Consider the following 26,935-nt stretch of genomic DNA (forward strand, 5'->3'; position numbering starts at 1 on the left):
TTTTGTAATCAATGTAAACTTTGTATCTCAAATGCAATTTTGAAAGCACTAATAGTTTAAAAAAAATCTCTGAAGTGTTAATAATAGCTTATTGTAAGGTGTAAGGCTCCCTTGGGGGTCAATAATAAAGATGGGAATCTCAAGAAAACCCTAAAACTACTATATATAGTGGCTTCAGAGATGGAAATAGGGGGAGAAGGATTGGCTAGTTATCAACAGAAGCAGAAGGAAAAAGGCACAGAAAAAGGATAGACAGGGACACATAAAGAACGATACGATAAAGAACGATACACATGCACTGTTTCTAGTTTTCCTACCATGTTTCAGTCTCTCTCAGGTCAAGAATTTAGGTAGCGCTCCAGACACACTCTTCCTTAAAAGAGCCAGGAATGCTTCTGCCTTAGGATCTTGGCTGTTTCATCTGCCCCAAGATCATCCCCACATGATTACGTAGCCCTACTCCCTCAACTGTTTCAAGTCTTTGCTCAAATGTCACCTTCTCGCTGGGGCCTCCTCTGAACATCCTATTTAAAAGTTGACCTCCTCCAGAGTGCTTTCCTAACTTCTGATTATCTCTTGTGGATTGTTTAGGTTAGCCTCCACATGCCCTCAATGTACTTCCCTTTTGGATAGCCCTGTCTGTCGTGTCTCCTTTAAATCTTGTCGGAAAGGGGCGGAGCTAGGGCCGAGGCTCACAAAAAAGGAGGAGCGTGTCGGTTGGCTACGCCCATTTGATTCTCGGGCCTTGGTCAGAGACCCCGCGAGACTTTCTCCTAATCCGCTCCGGAAACGCGATTGCGGACGGAATTACCACGTGACCTTGACGTCGCGCCCGCGCTGACCGGCCTGAATCCTTGGGCTTCCGCGGGATCCTGGTGGTGGTTTAGCCGCTTTACGTTCCGGTTTTGTGCCGTTGGCGGTCTTCTCTGCAGACTCCCTGGGCCTTGCCTCCGACTTCACCATGTACCACAACAGTAGCCAGAAGCGGCACTGGACTTTTGCTAGTGAGGAGCAGCTGGCGCGATTGCGGGCCGACGCCAACCGCAAATTCAAATGCAAAGCTGTGGCGAACGGGAAGGTGAGGGCTCCGGCTGCCGCCCTTCTCCCTCGAGCTCTATAAACTCTTGCCCGTCCCTCTCCCCCGGGACTTCCCGCGCACCTCCCTCCCACCTCCTGTGCGCGGCGTGCGTTTATCTGTTTAATAAACAGTGAGCACCTTGCTAGGTGCAGTGGGTACGGAGACGGACAAGGCCATCCATCCCCGTAATCGAGTGGCAGACAAATAACCAGTAACATGGCGAAGAAGACTTTGTAGCATGCTAATGTAGTGGGGGGAGGCTTTTCTTAGTGCCTGTTGTGGAGATGATGGGGAGAGGACTTTCCCGGTGGACAGAGCCACAGGTGCAAAGTAGGAGGCCAGAAGTTTCAGGGTTGGTCCCCGGAATGCTCATGATTGTGTGTGGCGGAAGCTGAGTATTTGTGTATGAAAGGTTGGAGAAGGTAAGCAGGGAACTTGTAAGCGGAGGTAAATAGTTTGAACTTTGTGATGGAGGAATAGGGAAACCTTTGAAAAATTTTAGATGGGAAATAAACCTTATCAGAGTCTGTCCTAGAAAGAGCTTTATGGGAAGGAATGGATCGACTGAATGGGGGCAGGGTGGAGGCAGGGGCATGAGAGACGGTTAGCACAAACCAATTGACCACAGATGGTTTGCACTATGTGGTCTGTCAACCACGTCCTTCCTGTTTTACTTTTACCTGGAAGTCTCGTCTGTTTCATATCACTTTATTTTTGTGCTGCACAAAGTAGTGCATATTGTGCTAAATTCTAAGTATTTAGCAAGTGTTAGCTCATATAATCCTCATAACTACCCCATGAGGTAGATACTATTATTATCCTTGCATTACATCTTAGGAAACTACAGAGAGGTTGAATAACTTTCAGGCTATATTGCTGGTAAGTGGCAGAGCCAAGATTTGAAACCATGGAATCTAGTTTCAGCATTCCTTCTGTAAACCACAGTGCCATGCTGTCTCAAAATTAGCGCCTGTGTTAATTTCCTAGGAAACTAGGAAAAATAACTCCATAAAAAAATTACCACAAACTGGGTGGCTTAAAACAACAGAAATTTATTGTTTCACAGTTCTGGAGGCTAGAAGTCTGAGATCAAGGTGTTGGCCGAGTGGTGCTCTGTGCAGCTTCTTTTCCTCTTCCAGCTTCTGGTAACTCCAGGTGTTCCTTTGCTTGTGGCAACTAACTCCGGTCTCTAGCTCCATCTTTACATAGTGTTCTCCCTGTGTTTCTGTCTCTTCACATGTTCTTCTTATAAAGCTACCAGTCATATTGGATTAGGAGCCCATTCTACTTCAGTAGGACCTCATCTTAACTAATTACATCTGCAGAGACCTTATTTCCTCCCATTCTGAGTACTGGGGGTTAGGACTCAACATACCTTTTTCGGTAGTCCGTAATTAAACCAATAACAGCACCAAATAGATATTTGTTGTAAAATTGTAGTATTTATCAACCGTGTAGTGTATTCTGTAGAGATTTTATAAAGATGGAGAAGAGTTAATGTGTTAAGAGTCAAAATTATCCTTGAGGCACTTGTTGATTTTTACCTCAACCTGTGTGACTTAATAACTGACTGAGAAAGGGATGTTGTCCAACCATTGACAATGTGTATCTTCTTTTTGATTTATAAATAGTGACATCAAATCTGTGAACGTATGCACACACTCCTCATGATTGCTTATACATTAGTGAAGCAAATATTCAGCCGACATTCCGAGAAATTATGCAATTACAGTATAGTTTTAGTTTATTAAATGTTTTCTTAAAAGCTATTTTGTGTAATATTAGCAATTCTATAAAGAGAAAATGAGGTGTGGTATATTTCCCTTTGGTTGGAGATATAAACTTAATCTAGAAAGAGAAAAAAATATTAAGATTATCTAATTAAATTTTTGTTGTAACTTCTGACCCAAAGGTTCTTCCAAATGACCCAGTCTTTCTTGAGCCTCCTGAAGAAATGACGCTCTGCAAGTATTATGAGAAAAGATTATTGGAATTCTGTTCGGTATTTAAGCCAGCAATGCCAAGGTCTGTTGTGGTAAGTTATAGTGATGAAGTATAATGTCCTTTAGCTAACTTACGAAATCTGTCTTCTTATAAATATTTAAATCAATTTTCTATCCACTTAAAAATGCACCTGAGTTATATATTTATATAAATATATAATTTATGTATTTAAGTTTTGTCACATATTTTTCAATAAAGGCATTAAATTATGAATTCCTATGTTGTATCTTACACAGTGTTTCAAGAATCATTCCATATCTAAAGAATTTTGAGGTCGGCTAGATAGGTCATGACATACTCATTTTATATAGAAAGAAAAAATCAAATTACTTTCCCTCTAGGTTCTCATGTGGTTGTTTCAGATGTGTGGTTCTGAGGACCCTATTTCTCTGTGTGTGTGTGTGTGTGTGTGTGTGGGTGTGGGTGTGGGTGTGTGTGTACTGTGGTGCGGTAATGGTGAGGAGAAACAGGTAGTTAGAACTTTTTGGCTATATGGATTTGTGTATGCTGTCCCTGTAATTGTTCCTATTGTGTGTGTTTTGTTGTTTTAATTGCAGTATATTTGATTTGCAGTGTTGTATTAGTTTCAGGTGTACAGCAAAGTGATTTAGTCACACATATACATATATCCTTTTTAACATTCTTTTCCCATATAGGTTGTTACAGAGTACTGAGTAGAGTTCCCTGTGTTATACAGTAGGTCCTTGTTGATTATTTTATATACAGTAGCATGTATATGTTAATCCTAACCTCTTAATTTATCCCTCACCCCCCACCTTTCCCCTTAGGTAACCATAAGTTTGTTTTCTAAGTCTGTAAGTCTATTTCTGTTTTGTAAATAAGTTCATTTGCATCATTTTTTTAGATTCCACATATAAGTGATATCATATGATATTTGTCTTTCTCTGACCTACTTCACTTAGTACGATAATCTCTAAGTCCATCCATGTTGCTGCAAATGGCATTATTTTGTTCTTTTTTGTGGCTGAGTAGAATTCCATGGTATATATGTACCACATCTTTATCCATTCATCTTTCAGTGGACATTTAGGTTGTTTCCATGTCTTGGCTATTGTGAATAGTGCTGCTGTGAACATAGGGGTGCATGTATCTTTTTGAATTATAGTTTTGTCCAGGTGTATACCCAGGAGTGGGATTGCTGGATCATATGGTAGCTCCATTTTTAGTTAGTTTTTTTTTTTTTTTTTTAAAGAGGAGAGTCTTATAACACAGCGGTCCCCAACCTTTTTTTTTTAAGATGTTGGGGGTAGGAGTTTATTAATTAATTAATTAATTTTTGCTGTGTTGGGTCTTCGTTTCTGTGCGAGGGCTTTCTCTAGTTGTGGCAAGCGGGGGCCACTCTTCATCGCAGTGCACGGACCTCTCACTGTCGCGGCCTCTCCTGTTGTGGAGCACAGGCTCCAGATGCACAGGCTCAGTAGTTGTGGCTCACGGGCCTAGTTGCTCCGCGGCACGTGGGATCCTCCCAGACCAGGGCTCAAACCCGTGTCCCCAGCATTAGCAGGCAGATTCTCAACCACTGCACCACCAGGGAAGCCCCCAGTTTTAGTTTTTTAAGGAAACTGCATGCTGTTCTCCACAGTGGCTGTACCAATTTACATTCCCACCAACAGTGTAGGAGGGTTCCCTTCTCTCCACACCTTCTCCAGCATTTATTGTTTGTGGATTTTTTGATGATGGCCATTCTGAGCTGTGTGAGGTGATACCTCGTTGTAGTTTTGATTTACATTTCTCTAATAATTAGCAATGTCAAGGATCTTTTCATGTGCTTTTTGGCCATCTGTATGTGTTCTTTGGAGAAATGTCTATTTAGATCTTCTGCCCATTTTTTGATTGGGTTGTCAGTTTTTTGGATATTGAGCTGCACAAGCTGTTTGTATATTTCAGAGATTAAGCCCTTGTTGGTTGCTTCGTTTGCAAATATTTTCTCCCATTCTGATGGTTGTCTTCTCGTTTGTGGTTGCCTTTGCTGTGCAAAAAGCTTTTCAAGTTTAATTAGGTCCTATTTGTTTATTTTGTTTTGATTTTCATTACTCTGGGAGGTGGGTCAAAAAAGAAATTGCTGTGATTTACATCAAAGACTGTTTTGCCTGTTTTCCTCTAAGAGTTTTATAGTGTCTGGTCTCACATTTAGGTCTTTAATCCGTTTTGAGTTTATTTTTGTGTATGGTATTAGTGTTCTAAATTTCATTCTTGTACATGTAGCTGTCCAGTTTTCCCAGGACCACTATTGAAGAGACTGTCTTTTCTCCATTGTATAGTCTTTCCTCCTTTGTCGTAGATTAACTGACCATAGGTGTGTGGGTTTATTTCTGGGCTTTCTATGCTGTTCCATTGATCTATGTGTCTGTTAGTGTGCCAGTACCATACTGTTTTGATTACTGTAGCTTTATAGTATAGTCTGAAGTCAGGGAGCATGATTCCTTCAGCTCCATTTTTCTTAAGATTGCTTTGGCTGTTTGGGGTCTTCTGTGTTTCAATACAAATTTTAAGATTTTTGGTTCTAGATCTGCAAAAACTGCCATTGGTAATTTGATAGGGATTGCATTGAATCTGTAGATTACTCTGGGTAGTACAGTAAGTCCGCTACATATGAACCTTCAAGTTGTAAACTTTCAAAGATGCAAACGTGCGTTTACATGTCCAATCACATTAAGTTAGTTCACATGTCTGGCATACATTGTCATATGTGTGCATCCTCTACAAGTGGTTGTGCTTTTGTGTACTTTACAGTACAGTACTGTATAGAGTACAGTGGTACAGTATCTTTATTTCAAACCCAGGATGTCCAGAAGCAAGCGAAAAAGCAGTGGAGATGTAACTGGTACTACTGTACTTTTCAAGGCACTGTACTGTAAGATTAAAAATTTTTTATTTTTTGTTTGTTTTTTATGTATTATTTGTGTGAAAAGTATTATAAATCTATTACAGTATAGTACTTATATAGTTTCCCAATCGTGTTAGTTGGGTACCTAGGCTAACTTAATTGGACTTATGAACAAATTGGACTTACGAATGCACTCTGAATGGAACTCATTCAGATGTAGGGGACTTAACTGTGCAGTCATTTTGACAATACTGATTCTTCCAATCTAGGAACATGGTGTATCTTTCCATCTGTTTGTGTCATCTTCAATTTCTTTCATCAGTGTCTTATAGTTTTCAGAGTTCAGGTCTTTTGCCTCCTTAGGTAGGTTTCTTCATAGGTATTTTATTCTTTTTCGTGTGATGGTAAATGGGATTGTTTTCTTAATATCTCTCTGATCTTTCATTGTTAGTGTATAGAAATGCAAGAGATTTCTGTATATTAATTTTGTATCCTGCAACTTTACCAGTTTAATTGATGAGCTCTAGTAGTTTTCTGGTAGCATCTTTAGGATTTCCTTAGTATCATGTCATCTGCAAACAGTGACAGTTTTACTACTTTTCCAATTTGAATTCCTTTTGTTTCTTTTTCTTCTCTGATTGCCGTGGCTAAAACTTCCAAAACTATGTTCAGAAACAGTGTCGAAGGTGGACATCCTTGTCTTGTTCCTGATCATAGAGGAAATGCTTTCAGCATTTACTTTTTAACATCCTCTATGATGTTAGCTGTACGTTTGTCATTTATGGCCTTAACTATGTTGAAGTATGTTCCCTTTATGCCCACTTTCTGGAGAGTAGTTATCATGAATGGGTGTTGGATTTTCTCAAGCTTTTTCTGCATCTATTGAGGTGATCATATAGTTTTTATTCTTCAATTTGTTAATATGGTGTATCACACTAATTAATTTGCAGATATGGAAAAATCCTTGCATCCTAAGATAAATCCCACTTGATGATGGTGTATGATCTTTTTAATATATTGTTGGATTCAGTTTGCTAGTATTTTGTTGAGGGTTTTTGAGTCTATGTTCATCAGTGATACTGGCCTGTAATTTTCTTTTGTGGTATCTTTGTCTACTTGTGGTATCAGGGTGATGGTGGCCTCATAGAATGGGTTTGGGAGTGTTTCTTCCTCTGCAATTTTTTGAAATATTTCTGAAGGATAGGTGTTAACTCTTCTCTAAGTGTTTGATAGAATTTGCCCGTGAAGCCATCCTGTCCTGGACTTTTGTTTGTTGGGAGTTTTTTAACCACAGTTTTAATTTCAGTGCTTGTGATTGGTCTATTCATATTTTCCTTTTCTTCCTGGTTCAGTTTTGCTTGATTTTACTGTGCAAAGAATTTGTCCATTTCTTCTGGGTTGTCCATTTTATTGGCATATAGTTGCTTGTAGTCTTTTCTTATGATCCTTTGTATTTCTGTGGTGTCCATTCTAACTTCTCCTTTTTCATTTCTAATTTTATTGATTTGAGCCCTTTCCCTTTTTTTCTTGATGAGTCTGGCTAAAGGTTTATCAGTTTTGTTTATCTTTTCAAAGAACCAGTTTTTAGTTTCATTGATCTTTTGTTTTCTTCATCTCTATTTCATTTATTTCTGTTCTGATCTTTATGATATCTTTCCTTCTGATAACTTTGGGTTTTGTTTGTTCTTTCTCTAGTTGCTTTAGGTGTAAGGCTAGGTTGTTTATTTGAGATTTTTCTTATTTCCTGAGGTAAGATTGTATTGCTATAAACTTCCCTCCTAGAACTGTTTTTCCTGTGTCCCATAGGTTTTGGATCGTCATGCTTTCGTTTTCATTTGTCTCTAGGAATTTGATTTCCTCTTTGATTTCTTCAGTGATCCATTGGTTGTTTAGTAGCATATTGTTTAGCCTCCAGGTGTTTGTGTTTTTTACAGTTTTTTTCTTGTGGTTGATTTCTAATCACAGCATTGTGGTTGGAAAAGATGCTTGACATGATTTCAGTTTTCTTAAATTTATCTACACTTGCTTTATGTCCCATCATGTGATCTATCCTGGAGAATGTTCTGTGTGCACTTGAGAAGAATGTGTATTCTGCTTTCAGGTGGAATGCTCTAGAAATATCAATTAAGTCCATCTGGTCTAATGTGTCATTTAAGGCCTGTGTTTCCTTATCGATTTTGTTTGGATGATCTGTCCATTGGTATAAGTGGGGTGTTAAAATACCCCACGATTTCTCCTTTTCTGGCTGTTAGCATTTGCCTTATCTATTGAGGTGCTCCTGTGCTGGGTGCATATATATTTACAATTGTCATATCTTTTTCTTGGAATGATCCCTTTATCATTATGTAGTGGTCTTTTTTGAATCTTGCAACAGTCTTTATTTTAAAGTCTGTTTTGTCTGAGTCTCGCTACTCCAGCTTTCTTTTGATTTCCATTTGCATGGAATATCTTTTCCCATCCCCTCACTTTCAGTCTGTATGTGTCCCTATGTCTGAAGTGGGTCTCTTGTAGACAGCATATATATAGGTCTTGTTTTTGTGTCCATTCAGCCAGTGTGTGTCTTTTGGTTGGAGCGTTTAATCCATTTACATTTAAGGTAATTACTAATATGTATGTTCTTATTGCCATTTTGTTATTGTTTTGGGATTTTTTTTAAGCTGTGTACTCTTAGATGGAGTTTAAATATTTTTTTAAATTAATTATTTATTTTTGGCTGCATTGGGTCTTCGTTGCTATGTGCCAGCTTTCTCTAGTTGCAGCAAGCGAGAGCTACTCTTGTTGCGGTGCATGGGCTTCTCATTGTGGTGGCTTCTCTTGCTGCGGAGCACGGGCTGTAGGCACACGGGCTTCAGTAGTTGTGGCACACAGGCTCAGTAGTTGTGGTTTGCGGGCTCTAGAGCGCAGGCTCAGTAGTTGTGGTGCACGGGCTTAGTTCCTCTGTGGCATGTGGGATCTTCCCGGACCAGGGATTGAACCCGTGTCCCCTGCACTGGCAGGCAGATTCCTAACCACTGCACCACCAGGGAAGTCCCTGGGATTGTTTTTATAGGTCTTTTTTCTTCCCTTCCTCTTTTGTTCTCCTCTCTTGTGATTTTTATGACTACCTTTACTGTTGTGTTCGGATTGCTTTTTCTATTGTAGATTTTTGGTTTGTGGTTACCATGAAGATTTGGTATAGTAGTCTACACACACACACACACACACACACACACACACACACACACACACACACACACACACACACACACACACAAGATTAAGTTCCTGGTCTCTTAATTTCAAATGCATTTCCAATATCCTTCATTTGTATTCTCCTCACAATTGCTACTTTTGATTTATGTGTGGATGATTTCCTACCTTTATGTTTGCTTTTACCAGTGAGCTGTCCCATTTGTAATTTTCTTGTTTCTAGTTGTGGCCTTTTCTTTTCCCATAGAAAAGGCATTCTTTTGGCATTTTTTGGAAAGCTGGTTTGGTGGTGCTGAATTCTTGTAGCTTTTTCTTGCCTGTAAAGCTTTTGATTCCTCTGTCGAATCTGAACGAGAGCCTTGCTGGGTAGAGTATTTTTGGTTGTATGTTTTTCCCTTTCATCACTTTAAATGTATCGTGGCACTCCTTTCTGTCCTGTAGAATCTCTGCTGAAAAATCAGATGATGACCTTATGGGGATTCCCTTGTATGTTATTTGTTGCTTTTTCCCCCTTGTTGCTTTTAATATTTTCTCTGTCTTTAATTTTTGTCAGTTTGATTAGTATGTGTCTCATTGTGTTCCTCCTTGGGTTTATCCTCTGTGCTTCCTGGACTTGGGTGACTGTTTCCTTTCCCATTTTAGGGAAGTTTTCAGCTATAATCTCTTCAAATATTTTCTCAGGCCCTTTCTCTGTCTCTCCTTCTGGAACCCCTATAATGTGAATGTTGGTGGACTTAAATGTTGTCCCAGAGGTCTCTTAAACTGTCCTCATTTCTTTTCATTCTTTTTTCTTTAATCTGTTCTGTGTCAGTGATTTCCACCATTCTGTCTTCCAGCTCACTAATCCACTTTTCTGCCTTATTTATTTTGCTATCGATTCCTTCTAATGTATTTTTCACTTGAGTTAAGGTATTGTTCATCTGTTTGTTTGTTCTTTACATTTTCTGGCTCTTTGTTAAACATTTCTTGTGTCTTGTGTGCCTCCATTTTTTTTCCGATCTTGGATCATCTTTACCGCATTACTCTGACTTTTTTTTCAGGTAGATTACCTGTCTCCACTTCACTTAGTTGTCCAGCTGGGGTATTATTTTGTTCCTTTGCCTGGATTTGTGTATTTTTGTTGATAGAAAATTAAACTGAAATTTAAAAGCTGAAAGATTAAAAAGGGGGAAAGATGTATAAAATATTTTTCTCTTATCTCACAGATTTGTTGTGAATATCAAATATGAAAGTTTTGTCTTAAGTGAAAGTAGATCATACATTTTAAAGTTATACCAAGTGAATAATTTATGGCCCAGAAAAGAATAAACTCCTAGAAAATATTCTCCATTTTTATAGTTGAAAAAACTGAAGTATATTGAAAATACCAAGTCCAAAAGTATTCATAGTGTTTTCTGTTTTTTACTGGACCTTTATCTAAGAGACCTGATTCATGAAAAATTTTAGATGTGCTTGCTTTCTATTTCCAGATTTGATCTTAGTCTTTTCTGATAAGAAAACAGTAACACAAGGTGGTAGGTTTAAGTGATCTTTTCAGATGAAGAAACTGAATCCTTGAATGAACTTCTTTGTGGAATTTGTCTTTATATAACTTGCTTATTTATAACTGTTTTGGTTTTTGTTTCACATAAAATGACAAAACTAAACTTTTAAAATATTTAAAAAGAAATGTATTTTTTTCTATTCTAAAGTAGATAAATATTTATTTCATTGGTTCTAGCCAAATGAAATAGTTTTTAGAAAAGTACAAGCAGACCTTGGTTGAAAACAGCCCTGTCCCTTATTAGATTTGTGACCTTGAACAAGTCAGCTAACCTCAATGATATTCAGTTTCTTCTTCTATAGAGATAGCAGTACGTCACCAAGCTGTTATAATTAAAATAAGATGATAGTTTTATACTTGGCACAGAGTGTGGCACATGGGGTGCAGTCAGTAAATGGTAGGTGCTGCTTCTCCTGTTTGGTGTGGCAGCAGGTTAGATCACAGAACCAGAGTGGATTTAGAGAGAAGGCTCATTGCCCTGACCATGTTATTCTGCCAGTATTTTACTAAATGGACTGCTTAAGCTGTGATCATTTGTATAAATTATACAAATATATATAATTGTGTAAACCCCCCCCCCCACATTTTTAAAATTAAGCCAGTGACCATAGGAAGGATAAGCCAGGATAGGTGGGGAAGGACAACAAAGGCTTGGCTGTGGTTCTTCTGTTGTAATTTATCACAATTTATTTTGACTTAAGAAGTAATAAGTTTTGGGGTTTTTTTAAGGTGACTTTTTCAAAGAAACCTTGGCATAAATAAGTTTTTTTTAAAATTTAACTTGTATGTGTGAATAGGTTCTGATAATATATGTATTTTTAATCTTAGGGTACAGCTTGTATGTATTTCAAGCGCTTTTATCTTAATAACTCAGTAATGGAATATCACCCGCGGATAATAATGTGAGTATAAGTCTAATTTATTGATTTTCATTTAAGAAGACTTTTATACTCTTTGAGCATGTGTGTGTGAAAAAATGACTTCCTAATAAAGGGTAATTTAGACTTTCATTCTATTCTGAACTTAAGATCCCTCCTGATACTCATTAATATACCTGTATAATTCTTCCTTCCCTGTAATACTGATGGCATCAGTTTTGGCACTTGTCCAAATTCAAATTCTGTTTTTCTTAAACTGGCTTCCATAATATCCCTTTCTGTTAGCTGAACTTGTCTTCACCCATTTGCTCTGAGAATCATTTACGGTAACTCCTCTTCCTGTACATCCCATCAGTTTACAAGTCCTATAGTTCCATAGTCATTTCACTTGAACAAAGGTCTGTTTTGTTTCTGCCCTCTGCTAAGCACTGTGCTTATCATTAAAAATAAGAATGAAGTTAGTATGAGACTCATCAAAGAACTTGCTGTCAATCGTGCTGTCCCTGTATATTTTCTCTTTTTCATTTCCATTTCTACCAGTCTAGGTCAGGCCCTTCTTACTTCCAGTCTTTGTTTTTGTGGTAATCTTATTACTACTAATTTCTCACTCTGAAATTTATGTAGTAGCCATGAGAGTTTCATAGGTTTGTTCCTGAGGTAATAATCCCCTATTTAAATGTCCTTGGAGACTTCCACTGATGGCTTTCCATAATGTTTCTTTAACACCTTTCTTCTCAGGCCCATATGTACATATGTGTGTGCTATTTTTTTTCTCTTCCATCTATATTTCATGATGCTGAGTACCCTTATTCTTCAGTTATTTTGTTTTTCCAGATACTTGGGCTGAACTATATAAAACTGGCATTAAGTTACTAATGGTTGAATGCTGTGGCACTGTTATACAGTTCAACCTAATTTTTATAGTCTCCGTATGGATAAAAAGATTAAACAGGAAACTCTCTTTTTTTAAATCAATTTCCTCAGTTGTCTAGTATAGTCATTTGTGAATATTAGGCAATTTTAGAACATATTTTAGAAATATTTTGGTATTTCTCGAAGTATATACATATCCTTCCCCTTATTTTTTCCTCTAGGCTCACTTGTGCATTTTTGGCCTGTAAAGTGGATGAATTCAATGTGTCTAGTCCACAGTTTGTTGGAAATCTGCGGGAGAGTCCTCTTGGACAAGAGAAGGCACTCGAACAGATTTTGGAATATGAACTACTACTTATACAGCAACTTAATTTCCACCTTATTGTCCACAATCCTTATAGACCCTTTGAGGGCTTTCTCATTGATTTAAAGGTAATCTTGCTGACTAAAGTAAACTGGTGGAGTAAACTCCTTTGCTATTGTTCTTTAACCAAAATAATCAAAATTTTTTTATAACTAGTAATGATCCTAATTGTTACACAGTTAGCTTGCTAAAATGTGTTTGGCCTGGACTTCTAGGGCAATGGTTCTCAAACTTCAGTGTGCATCAGAATCACATGGAGGGCTTATTAACTGAGAGTGTCAGACTGTAGTTCTTGAGCTTCTGATCTAGTAGATTTGCAAATACTCGTCCAGGGACCATAATGAGGACAACTGTAATGCTTTTAAAGACTTCAGATAACTCTTCTAACTCAAGTATACTGTCTTGGATCTTCATACATACAAAATTCTTAATTTTAAACTACAAGATTGCTAAGTGACTTCTATTTTTAGGGCATTGTGAACTGAAGTCAATATGTGGGCATCAAAAATAACAGTAAATAAATGTTTTGTCAGAACATTGACAAAAGCAGCTTGTTTTGTTTTGGCCCTGAAGAAGGACTTTAGATAGTGTGAGTTAAGTGAACAGAAGTCAAAAACTGGTTCGTTCATCTTGAGTGGCCAAATTTGGGTGCCTTCTATATGTCAAACATGGTGCTTGAGGATGCAGTCAAGAAAAAGACAGGAACAGCCTCCCCTTCATAGGCCTTACAGTCTAATGGGAAAGACAATCGTATATTCAGTGTGCTAAGTGTTAACAGAAGGGGAAATACAGGGTACTTTAGAAGGAGATAGCAGATTGAGAAGGGGAGACAGTTCTGAGAAAGTGTAATTTGAAGTAAAATTCAGAGCAAGAGTAGGGATTGGGTGGTGGAAGAGCATCCCATTCAGAGAGACTCTTCTGGTCAAAGGCCCAGACTTAACAAACCATGGTGTACTAAAGAACCTAAACAGAACTTAGAGGTAAATGGGGAGGACTGCCACGGAGTGCTGCCTGAGTGGAAGGCAGAGTGTAGACTGTGGAGGTAACATTACAGATTTTGAATAGAGCAATGGGATGCCAGTGAAAGGGTCAAGTCTGATGAGTGACGTGATTAGGTTTGCAGCTATAAAAAACATGTTGGCAAACTCATGCATCAGCCTGCGTCAGATGTTTATTGCACACCTGTATGTGTCAGGCATAACGTGCAGAATGGATTCGAATGGATGAAGGGATACCAGTTGGGATGCTGTTACAGTAATTCAAGCAGAAAGACAGTGGTTGGTTTGACTCATGAAGTGGTAGTGGGTACAGAGAGAGCTTCTTGGGCTTTAGAATCAGTAGAGCTTGAGGAATGATTGCGTACAGAGAGCGAGGACAGTGGAAGAACCCCCAGGTTTCTGGCCTGAGCGTATTGGTGGATGGTGGTACACTTATACAGGAAACAGTGGCACAGGAGAGATTTATTGATGGTGGTGGGGTAGGGATTTGACGAATCTGGTTTGGGACATGATGAATTTCCATTGCTTGCAAGACATTCAGGTTGGTACATATTTGTGTCTGGAGGCCAGAGAAGATGGCTAGGCTGGAGGCATAGATTTGGGCATCACTGCTGCCCCAGGAAGATTTAAAGTGGATTGGCCATAAGGACCATTTAAAGGGTAGCTAGAGAAAAGTAAGAAGCTAGTAAGAAGACTGAAGAATATCCAAAGAGGTAGGACTTTTGGAGAAGTGAAGGGAAGTAGAATACTTTTAGAATATGATCGGGGAAGCTCTCCAATCCTGCACAGAATTCAGGCAAAGTAAAAGTTGACCTTTGCTAGATTTAGTGCCAGAAAGGTGACTTGTGATCTTGGTGAAATTAGTCTTCTTGGAGTGTGAAGGAAAAAAACAGATTGGAGCTGGTTGGGGAATAGAAGGTGAGAAAACAAGTGTGTATAACTTGGATTAAACAGCTTGTCTTTGAAGTGGGAAAAGAAGATGGGATGATTGAGAAGATGGGGGAACTGCTAGAAGTAGAAGAAAGGAACAGTTTTTTGTCATGTTTTGTTTTGCATGAGAAACTTTAGAACACTAGTAGAGAAAGCTTAATGGAACATGTGTAGCTCAAGTTTTCCTTTGGAGTGTGGTAGAAGGGCCTGGCATGGGATTTTGAAGCAAGGTAGAAAAACTGGCTATTTCTCTTAACGGAGGGAAAGAGGAAAGCATGGGTGAGGATAACGTTATGTTTGGGGATTTGGCCATAGCAGGAAATACAGTGTCTTTGTTATCAAGAGATCATTTTCTGAGAGCAGTGGAGTTTCTGAGAATTATCAAAGATATTGAGTCAGGTAGAAAGTGTTTAACATAATCACTGAAAAAATGGGAGAATACATTTTCTGTGGAATATTTTAGCTAGGCAGTGTTGAGAGCCTTGTTGAGATCAGTGAACTTGAATTTATAGTAATATTACCAGACCTGTTGGTTGTATTGTTTTCTCTAGCAGCACCCAGAAATCTGGGTATAGTTGCAAAGCAGAAGGTTGGTTGAATTCGACCACTATTGAAGTTTTGCTGGAAATATGTTGGCAGCATACTGGGGCAGGGAATGGAAGAGGGAAATGAGAACCAGTGGACACTGGTGAGTAGAAGCAAGTATAGGGATAAGGAACCAGAGGTCCTGAGGAGGAAGTCAAAGAACAGCTGTGAAGCAACTGAGCAAAGGGAATGCTGGGTCAGAGTAGAATGTTGGATTTGTCATATCAGAGGTCAGGCATTTTGGGATGACAAGACCTGTGTGTGATTGTACAGTTGACTCTGGCTATTTTGTTTCAGAGTATAGAAAAGATTTCTTACTGCTTTGGGACTTGAATGTAGATATCTGAAATATATCTGAGGGTTTAGGATTTAGGGTTCATTTTAAAGGGTAAGAATGGTTAGAAAATAGGGGATCATCCATATTTCTTGGGCATATACTAAAAATAGTTCTGTAATCAAACCAAGATTCATTTCCCAAAAGTAAACTTTTAGTAGAAGGAATTTCAAATCAAAATGAGGTGGTGCTTTGGTTTCTAAATGTGATCTTACAGGAGTTACTAAAAGTATCCTGTGTTAAGCACTTTCTGGTTTATAGGAATAGTTTTGTACTGTTATTACTCCATGAGACTCTCAGAAGTGATAACATTTGCAAACTTTCTTTCTAGACTCGCTTTCCCATGTTGGAGAATCCAGAGATTTTGAGGAAAACAGCTGATGACTTTCTTAATAGAGTTGCACTGACGGATGCTCACCTGTTATACACACCTTCCCAGATTGCTCTGACTGCCATTTTATCTAGTGCATCCAGAGCAGGAATTACTATGGAAAGGTATTATTTTGTGTTTTAACTTAGATTAGACTCAGTCCCTCAGTTTATTCCTTCCTGGAGTACCAAGTTTTTAAGTAAGGTTCACTTTGTAACATTAGTCCTTCATATCTTCTGTGGTTGAGGGTTGTTGAGGGCAACTGAGGGAAGAAATGGAATCACCTTTTAAGGAAATATTTAAAAATTCAGTAAAATATTTTTGAGCTAAGAGGATCCATTTATGACTGAAGTAGAATTAAATCAGGTGATCCTCAAAAGACTGATAACAGCTATCAATATATGGCAAATTTAGAAGTTTTATGAACTGGTAAGCAGCATGAGTGCAACAAATACGTCTGCCTTGTTTTATCATTAATCTCCTGCTGTGGAGCATGTATGGCACATGGAATTCAGTAAAGATTTGTTGAATGAATAATACTTTAGGGAATGTCCAAATGAATCTTAGTGAGCTACAGATACTCATAGCTGATACATAAGTGCGCACTGAGAACCAGGCTCTGTGATAAGCACTTTACATGAATTAAATTCACTTGATTCTTACGATAATATCTTGTGCGAAGGTTAATTACATATCTATTATATTCATTTATAACTAACTCAAGCACAGGCTAGCAGTAAGTTAGACTTTAAAAATCTTCACATTTAATTTCTTTCTAGCGATTTCATTTCTGTATACCTTCAAAGCTCTGCTTGATTCATTCATAGAAATAGCTGAGGAGGAAAGATGATAAAACTTTCTGAATTTAAACTTTTCTGCATGTTTGTAATCCCTCGTCTGTAATTTCATAATCCATTGATACAGTGGCAGGAAACATGAACAGATGTGATTTAGTCTTTATTCAACTGAATGGGAATGGTTTTAGGTTTCTTTGCAGAAATATTAATGTTACTGATTACATGATACTGCCCCAGAATATCACTGAAGTATTTCACATTTCATGGTATATACACCATGTTAAGTTTCTAAGACATGAATAATTCTGAATTTCAAAACAAATCCAAGATAAAGGATTGTGGGTTTGTATTTTGTTTAATTTATGGTATGACTCTTCTGTATAAACATAGCTCACCAACTGTATATAAGTATATACATTTAATCCCAAAGTGATCTATACCCACATTTATTTACTAAGCAAACCTTTATGGAGGTTTTTTTTTTACATTGCCTTCTATGTACCATGCACTGTACTATACTGTAGAAATATAAGAATGAGCAAGCTATCCTTGTAGGAAGGGTGGCCATACAAATTGATACCTATGGAGTTTGCGGGTTATGGAGCTTCCATAGTGTAAGGGAAAAAGCCTCTTTTTCACAATTCAAACAACCAGTTGTTTGCTTAATCTGTTTAAGCATTGTGTCTTATGCAGGTATATGCTAATTTTTCAGTGGTGAGATTTTTCTTATGTCAGTAGAGAGGGATGAAGGATCCTAAGGTCCAAATTAGAGTGTATTTCATCTTAGAAGTTTAGTTAGTTATAATTTCAGATAGGCAGGTGAAAGTGAAATTGTGGTACCTTGGGCTCATTGCAAATTGAATACACTTTTGTTGCATTCCCAGGGACTGTAGGCATTTGGGCATTTTTTTCCCTTGAGGAAATGCTTTCAAATCATTTTTAGCTTCTGAAATCCTTTGCAACTTCTGAGATACATGGAAACTGCCTTTATATTTATTACTGATTTCAAAAGGGGGGAGTCCTTGTGCTGTTGTTATATTCTGAATGAGGCTTTAAGATTATTAGTCATAGAATGTTACACTGTTGTTGATTAGAGGTTTCTTCTTTTTCATTGGATTTAGAGCTTTATTTTGCATCTCCTAGTTTGACTTCTTAGGTAGTGAAAAAAAAAAGATGTCAAAAGTGTGAGGAGTTTTAGGGAGAAAAGTGAAAGGAAAAAACTAATTGTTATTTTGAATTACTGATAACAAGAAATGTATTAGTTGTTAGGGGAGGTATTTTTTTTTATTTATTTTTTTGCGGTACACGGGCCTCTCACTGTTGTGGCCTCTCCCGTTGCGGAGCACAGGCTCCGGACGCGCAGGCTCAGTGGCCACAGCTCACGGGCCCAGCTGCTCCGCGGCATGTGGGATCTTCCCAGACCGGGGCACAAACCAGTGTCCCCTGCATCGGCAGGCGGACTCTCAACCACTGCGCCACCAGGGAAGCCCTAGGGGAGTTATTGATTTCCATATCTAAAATGAAACTCCCACAATAGACGATGAAGATGTAACAGCAAAGGTAGTAATCAAAACTTTGTAATGTAGTTTAAATGATTTTGATAGTTTAAAAGACATACAGCAACAAAATTTCTTAAAGAATCGTCTTTCTAATTTTTGTAATTTTATTTCACCCAAGAGAAAAATTAATAGCTTTTTTTACATTCATGTTTGAAAGATTACATTGCCTTGAGAATCTGTTCACTTGGGCTTTTATCAGTTATAGATCAAGTTCAAGTATATAAAACCTCAGAGTAACTAAAAATTTAAAAATAGAAATTACATTTTTATACTGTCATTAGTTCCAAGAAAACAGATAATTGGGCTTTATGTACATTTATGGAATAGTATTAACACCTTTGATCTGGACTTGATGCAAAAAAGATGTAATAGATTTGTAAAGCGTGGGGTGATGTTCTTATTGGTTTGAATACCTGTTTGTCCCAAGAAGAGCAGTTATAGTTAACATGGACTTGATATTAAGGGGAGAGAGAATCCTTACTAGTGCCAGGTTTTAGCTCTGCTGCTACCTGACTTTATTCATAACTTCTCTGTCCCTGTGACTCAGATTCCTCACCTGTAAAATGAGTGAGATTAAACTCATAGGTCTAAATATTAAACACTTAACATTAAAAGTATTGAGTATTGCTCCTGTTAGTTTCATATCATTTTTTCTCTGAATATATTATGGAAATTAAATTAACTTGAACATTAAGCGTTTTGAATCTAGTATAAATTGTAGTAAATCCTTAAGACTGTAAGAGATACAGATTATAGTTTAGTAGAGTTCAAAGTATTGTTATTTAACAGTTTTAAAGTAAATTTATTTAAAAACTGATCTTGATGAAATGAACATGGAGGAAAATAATTTATGATGTCATATTTTCTCAAGATGCTATATGTGTTCAATAGATTTAAATTTTTTTCCTTTCTTTTCCAGTTATTTATCAGAAAGTCTGATGCTAAAAGAGAACAGAACTTGCTTGTCACAGTTACTAGATATAATGAAAAGTAAGTAAAACAGAACACTTTATAAAATACTCTTCTATCACAAAGCTACTTTCTAAGTAAATAACATCCTGGTATTTAACTTGAGATAACAGATTATTGTTTAGATTTACTTATATTGAATTACTGTATCATGGAGGCATGAAGGATACATTGGTGAAGAACAAATAGAAGGTACATGAAAGAAAGTAGTTTTTACACAGAACTTTTTAGGAAAGTGAAAATATAATCAGATTCAGAAAGGATTGAGATTCAAAACAGGGTCCTTTTAAAATATACCCAAATATGATGAGCACTGAAAAAGATCTCAGGGAATTAAAGCCTAATTAAATTTGAAACTTCCATTTTGTAGGTAAATTAGCTTTAACTAGTTAATATGTGTCATTTGCTAGTTCTGCCAGTATTTTGAATTTGGCCCAATGAAACTGATTTCAGGCTCTTGGGCTTCAGAACTGTGGGAGAATCCATTCTGTTGTTTTAATAAGCCTTACTAAGTTTGTGGTAATTTTTAATAGCAGCCTCAGGAAACTAACACAGCTCCTCACAACAAAGAATTATCCAGCCCAAACTAGTGTCAATGCTGAGAAACACTGTCTTAAGGGTTTTTTTTCTTCTTTCACTTTTTAAAAATATAGTTGGTTTACAATGTTGTGTTAGTTTCAGGTGTACAGCAAAGTGATTCAGATTCCTTTCCATTATAGGTTATTACAAGATATTGAATATAGTTTCCTTAGCTGTACAGTAGGTACTTGTTGAGTCAGAACCTCCACTAAACTGGTTGGCTAGGTTAGCCAGTCCTTTCCATTTTCATACTTGCTCATGTCACGCTGCATGCTCATGGCTACTAGACTACTCGTTAGGGTTAAAAACAGTGTGTTTGTTTCCAAACATTTTGTGCCAATGTCCTTGTTAATAAAATCTGTGGTTTAAATACTGAATAAACCAATAAAATATGAGATTGAATATCTTGATCTTGGATGACAGGGAGTACTTCTTACATGTTTTATGTTTCAAAAGTCAACATGCTTCAGGGTGTGGAAGTATCATTTCTTATTTCTTTCCTTGAAATGATCTTTGATGCCTTCCCTCTTTGAGAAAAATGGATTTGTGATTTATGAATCATAAGGTAGGTTTTCAGTTATACCACTAGAGGGTTCACTTCCAAAGCTAACTGCAGTTTGGCCATAGACATTTGGATCAGGGAATTTAGTAGGTAGAAGAGGTCTTAAAGGTAACTCACTGTGCTCATTTTATAGCTGACAGTTTTATTACTGATTTTGTCTCAGTATCTTTATTTTATTCCATTTGTTTTAGTACAAAATAAGAATAGCTCTTGGTAAAACACTCAGAGCTTTAGCGATATTAAGGTATCTTATTCATCATTTTTCACACAAAGATATTGTCCTAAGGGTGTTAAGTCACTAGTATTAATTCAGTTGCAAACACTGCTTTATTTGCATTATGAAATAAGTCACTCATTTGGAGCACGTGGCTGGTTAATAGTAAGCCCTGGATCTCTCATCATTTCCCTAATAAATCTTGACATGTTTTTACTAAGCATCTTCCCTTCATTACATGTTATGTAATAATGGTTTTCTTTGTAAATAAGTAGTACACTCTTGGCCTACCATCTGTAGGATAGAATCTTATGAATCTGGTGGGTGGCAGGGAACAAAGCAAAAAGTGACCATGGTAGGATTTAAAAAAAATACTGACTAGTAGAGCATGCTTATCTTTAGGCTGTACATGATGTGGGCTGAGCAGCAGACAGCTATAATAACTTGAACTAGAAGTATGGTGTTCAGTGGATTTTAATGTGGAACAGTATTAATCCTGGTAAGAATAATCCCATTTCAAGAGTGTTTTTTGTTCCCAAAACTAGATGAGAAAACATCATTCAACTCCCTTATGAGAACAAGGCTTTTTATTATCTGGTATAAATCCTTTTTTTATCTCCACATAGGTATGAGGAACTTGGTAAAAAAATATGAACCACCCAGACCTGAAGAAGTTGCTGTTCTGAAACAGAAGTTGGAGAGATGTCACTCTGCTGAGCTTGCACTTAACGTAATTACGTAAGTAGATGTGAGACTGTTAATTCGAGAATAGATATAATTGTTACTGTCTCCAGCTTGTCTTTAAATTACTTAATTGGTAAATGTTTGCTCATGTGGGGAAAACTGACTTACCCATTAAATCAGATTTTTTTTATTGACTGGAGATTTCTAACAGGATTAAACACGAGATAATAAATTACGAATTTCGCTTTCATAGTACATTCTGCTCCTGCTATGACTAATGTGTTCTTTGGCTTGTGGGCCCTGTCCTGTTCTGTTACTCCTTGTGGGGTCCCGTGGGCAGTTTTCCTAGGGAATTCCTGCACCTCTTCTTGCCCTTTTAATCTTTCGGTTCTCTGTAGGTCTGGTATCTCCTCTGAAGAACAAGTATACTGTTCCACACTTATTTCTGTTAGCTAGGGTGGGGAAACTTGGCATATTTTCTCTCAGTGGTAACTTTATATTGAAGACAGAACCAATAGGAAAATGTGCTGTTCGATCTCTTCTTGCAGCCATAAGGAACACTGTTAATGTGTCTTACTGATTTGTAGGCTGAATGTGGAAATCACCATTTTCAGGTTCTTTATGCTTTGCAGTTTGAAGGATCTACTTAACCCTTTTAGACATTTAAAACAATTGAGGATATGGGCAGGTATAGGAATGGTAAAACTATTATTTTCTATTCTGTGGAATTCATTCTGTAAAATTTACTGGGGGTTAGCTCTGGCATCTGAATAGTAAGATGCATTTGAGATGTTTTTGATCTCTAATCGGGGACTGTATCCTATTGCATAATATATGAGAAGCCAGAACAGCATTCCAAGGTCTTCAAATCAGGTACACATGACTCAAATTTTTTAACTATAAAGTTGTAGTAGGAGAATATCCAAGGACTTATCAAGTGTGCAACATATGGGACTATATATTTGTAGCTGTAACTGTAAAAACATGGCTTAGCATAGAACTTAAAATTGGTAAATTTCATTCCTGGGTTTCAGTGGTAACTAAGAGGAAGGAAGGAGTGGTGGCAGAGAGGTAAAGAAAAATGTTGACTTTAATGAATGAAAGTATTAAAGCACTGATTTATAATCTCTTCACATTGATTTTGAAATGGGCTTAGACCAGGCGTTGGCAAACTATGGCCCATGGGCCAATCTGGGCCACTACCTGTTTATAGTAGTAGTTTTATTGGAACAGAGGTACACCCAGTAGTTTGCATTATTGTCTACTGCTGTTTTCACACTATAGCAGAAGAGTTGGGTAGTTGTCACAGAAACTGCATGGCCTACGAGGCCTAAAATATTTACTCTCTGACCTTTTCAAAGAAAATTTTGTCAACCTCTGAATTAGACCACTGAACTATTAATCCTACCCTTCCACCTAGGTAATGGACCATAATCCAAAATTCCTAATTGCCAGAATTTACATCTTACTCCAGGTGACCATTTGCTTTGCACTGTGTCAAGCAAATCTTGCATATCTATGAGTACTTGAGGGGTGCTTCTCAAACTGTCTGTAAGGACTGTTGGTTTTCTTTTTAACCCATTACAGACCTATACTTCTGTAAAATAAAACCACCAATTACTAAGAAAAACAAAATAAAAAGACATAAAAAATAAGCTTAAATTTTATTAGAATCAACAGTCATAAATTTATCAAATTGCTATAAAAGTTTCTAAACATACACTTAATTTCTGTACTTATTGCACACTGGAAATGGTTCATGGAGCAGCAGCATTGGTCCATGGACCACACTTATTAGTACTACTTCAGGGTAAAATATCTTTCCTTGGTCTTTAAAATTCTTTTATCTTTTTCAACACACAATAATATATTGTCATTATTAAAGCCAGTTAATACAGGTAAACCAAAGTTCTCTTTGACCAAAACCTAAATTCCAGTTTCAACTGAGAGGTAACAACATATAGTTGGTGTTTTACCTTTGCCAGGCTTTTCTCTGTGTATGTGTATATGAAATAAGTTTTCTTCTCATTGTTTTCATATAAACTGTATAACATTTAATAGTATCAATCTTTAACTTTTGCCAGTCTGGGTGAAAAAATAGTATCATGTTGGTATTTTAATTTGCATTTCCCCTAATACTTTGAAGCATTGATATTTCTGTGTTTAACAATCATTTGTGTTTCTTCTGTATTGCATAATTATAACCCGTGCCCAAGTTTCTGGTGTTATTTTCTTGTAGTTCTTTTTATATACTCATCTTTCTATATATATCATACAGCTATTTTCTTCTATTGTTTCTTTCACTTTGTTATTTAGGCACCTTGTCTTTTGCTTCACACTCTTACATCTGAACACCTTTCTTACCCTAAATTAATCAATATTTTATTTTGCCTTTTGCTCAGCTGTAAAAGCAATTTACAATTGTTTGTGCCTGGTTTGAGGTAGAAATCTCATAATATTAATTTTTGTTCAAATAAGTTAACTGTTGTGCCAGCCATTTAAAAATATTTCATGATTTTTTCTAGTTATTTTAAATACTCATTTATTACAGATTAAATCCCTATATATACTTTGTTGTTTTTTGCCTGTCTGCTCTGATCATTGGTACTTGTAACTCTTTGCTGATAGTCAGCCCTCTGCATGTGCAGATGCAGAGCACCAACTGTCCTGCTGCCATTTTATATAAAGGACTTGAGCATCCAGGGATTTTGGTATCTATGGGGGGTCCTGGAACCAATCCCCCTCATACCAAGGGATGACTACCACACTTTTAATTACTTAGTTTACATATATAGTATGTGTTTTGATGTTAAGTGGGACGAGCTCCCCATGCTTTGTTCTTTTTCAGATTCTTTTGCTATTTTTGCAGCATCTTTCCCAGGTCAGAGTTTGACTTGATAAGCTCCATGAAAAATTTTTTAGAATTTTAATTAGAATTGCATTGAATTCAGAGGAATTTGAAAGATATTGTCTTCCTGTCCATAATTTTTCACCTCTTTCCCTTTATCCAGGCTTTGTTCTTCAATAGATGTATCTCATAGCCTTGCTAGCTTATAGATTCTGTTGCCAGTATAAGATTGCTTGTTGATGGTTGCTTAATTACAGGAAAAAGAGGAAAGGTTATGAAGATGATGATTATGTCTCAAAGAAATCCAAACATGAGGAGGTATGTTCTCCAAAGGTAAATTTTAAGTTATCATTGCTGTATATTCTGGTACAACCATAATGTTAGGATTTTACTGTTCCAGAGTGCAAGCATTATAGACAGAGGTGTTGGGTATTGGAAAGCTTTCATTTCTTTTTTTGCATCCTTTATGTACATTGTCCATTATTAGAGGAATTTTTCTCACTTCTGTCTTGGCCTGTTCTGAAGCAGTATAATAATTACTTGATGAAGAATCCCTCCTAAGGTCATAGAAGGCGGTAGGGATGTATTTTTAGATCTTCAAGGATTCTTCTCCTACCTTGTTTAAAAAAAAAATTGTACCTGGCAAGTCAGATAACAATGAATAATCAGAGGCAGAAGTTCACAACTGTAACGTTTATTCCTGTCACTGGACTAGTCTGGTGAGACCATGCCATATTATTATAAGGTTAAACTGCTACACATTTTCCTGGTTTATTTACCTTTTATAATCAGCATAGCGAAAGGAGAATATTTTCCTAAAGGGAGGCAAGAAGGTAAACAGTACTGGTTATGCTTCAGTATAATGTTATCCTTGTAACATTTTCTTTCCTTCTTAGGAAGAATGGACTGACGATGACCTGGTAGATTCCCTCTAACCATCCGAAATTGATTTGTCAATGCTAACTACTCAACAGAAGGATGAAGCATATCTGGCATTTAACTTTAAAAATGAAGTAATGTGAAAGCATCAAAATATATTAAACTTTTCTATTTATGTTATTTAAAAGTTTTTCAGGGTAGCTTTATGTGAAATAAAACATCTTCAAAGGAGCCAGAATAGCACCTGGTTTGGGTATTCTTGCCCCACCATGACTAATATCAAATCAGTCTTTAAATCAGTCTTTCTGTGGTAGCCAAATTAAAGCTGTAATTTATTTGCCTATATTGTTTATACAAGATGTCATTAAGCAAACTTATCTTTTTCTGAAAAGGCACCACAAAAAACAAAACTTAGTTACTAGTCAGTTTTAAAAGTGCTAAGGAATGTTGACTACTATAGCATTTATTCAGTTATTTAACTGTGATCTTACTCAGTTCCTAGAGTTGGAACCAAATTATATGAAGGTCTGTCAGATTGTTTCTGGAAAATGGGGTTGAAGGAATTCTGGGAAACTCAACTGCCCTAAATCTGAGTTTTACAGATGCAAACCTCTCCTCAGTGCATCCCAGGATGTACTTTTCCATAAAGTGTAGGTACCATTTAATTACATTTCAGTATTTGAAGGTAGTATTTATGTATATCCTTTAATAATGCTTTATATTTTAGGTTTGCATTGTTTTAATTTCCTTCTCACTGAGGAATAAAATTCACGAAGTGTGATTTTATAAAAGTGGAGGGGAAGAAGCCGAAATTGACAGTCCTTCACTGCAGTCCCGGTGAAGCAGTGGTCCGAATTTATCTTGTTTCTTTTTTAGGTCACTAAAGTTTGGCGTCAGAGCAATCTCTGAAAATTTTCCTACCCAGCCCCTTTAAAAAAAATGTTTAGAGGTTTCATTTCATCATTGACCAGCTAAAAGTTACTCCAAGGCCTACAAAGGTAAATGACAAGTTTCCTATTCCAGCTTAAGAGATAATAAGCATGTCATTAAAGTTTTAAAAAGCAGAGTGTCTTTAGGTTTGTGGGGGTTTTTTAGAAATAAAAGGCAGGAGAAGCAGTTCAGATTGAGAAATGGCAGGTCAGCATGGTTAAAACTGAGATGTGAGTAGTGGGAGAGAACAAATTGCTGAGCACTAGAATCTAGACCTTTTTGCATATTGCTGAAATGTTTTCGGAGATGTCCATATCCCTTTTAGTCTATCCTGGAAGGAGACCAAATGGCATACTATTGTCTAACTGAAAAGCAGAGGGGAAAATATGGAATTGGGTTGACATCAAGAAAAAGCACCTGGTGTGTTTGTTTGTGTTTTGCTATCACTGTTCAACTGTGATCGCAGCTACTTCAGGGCTAGCTACCTCTATATAAATTTCTGCATAGTATAGTTTTAACACTTTGTTTCTTCCTGTATTTTAAGCATTAAAGTGTTGCTCTTAGAACCTAGGCCTTTAGAAAATTTTTTTTTTAGTGGGGAAATGCTTTACCCAGTACATCCCTGTCTGGCTCGCCTTGTATGCTGTCCCTACCCTGCACAGTTATGGGAGGGAAAGAATCGTTAACAAATACATAATGGAATCCTTCAAAAGAGACCATCAGCCAGAAAAACATCTCAAGTTTCATCTCCCTGGGCCTTGCTCTGGTACTAAATTTGAACTGCCCCTAAAAGGAGGAAGAAAATAATGAAATTAAATGTTTGTTTAGCTATATTTAGACAGAAGTAATCAGATATTTATGATATCCCTTGGTTTTATTTTAACTTAACCCTTGTGAATACTTCACAAAAATACACATAC

General features: G+C 37.0%; 1 protein-coding gene across 4 annotated transcripts; it reads left to right on the forward strand.

The window, feature by feature from the left end:
- Positions 1-806: 806 nt before the first annotated feature.
- Positions 807-26,512, forward strand: CCNH (cyclin H). 4 transcript variants are annotated; one of them, XR_009518992.1, is made up of 10 exons: positions 807-1,078; positions 2,991-3,113; positions 11,491-11,564; positions 12,635-12,845; positions 15,956-16,119; positions 19,270-19,340; positions 21,301-21,412; positions 24,464-24,539; positions 25,103-25,735; positions 25,962-26,512. XR_009518992.1 is itself a non-coding variant. In XM_060009188.1 (9 exons), exons 1-9 carry the CDS (start codon positions 962-964, stop codon positions 25,139-25,141), a joined length of 987 nt encoding a protein of 328 aa, XP_059865171.1. In that variant the 5' UTR covers positions 807-961; the 3' UTR covers positions 25,142-26,512. The 4 variants fall into 4 exon arrangements, 2 of the variants coding, with proteins under 2 accessions (XP_059865171.1, XP_059865172.1); XR_009518993.1 differs by having other exon boundaries at positions 25,103-25,219; XM_060009188.1 differs by having other exon boundaries at positions 25,103-26,512.
- Positions 26,513-26,935: the final 423 nt, after the last annotated feature.

This window comes from Delphinus delphis, chromosome 3 (assembly GCF_949987515.2).
Source record: "Delphinus delphis chromosome 3, mDelDel1.2, whole genome shotgun sequence".
Taxonomy (NCBI): Eukaryota; Metazoa; Chordata; class Mammalia; order Artiodactyla; family Delphinidae; genus Delphinus; species Delphinus delphis.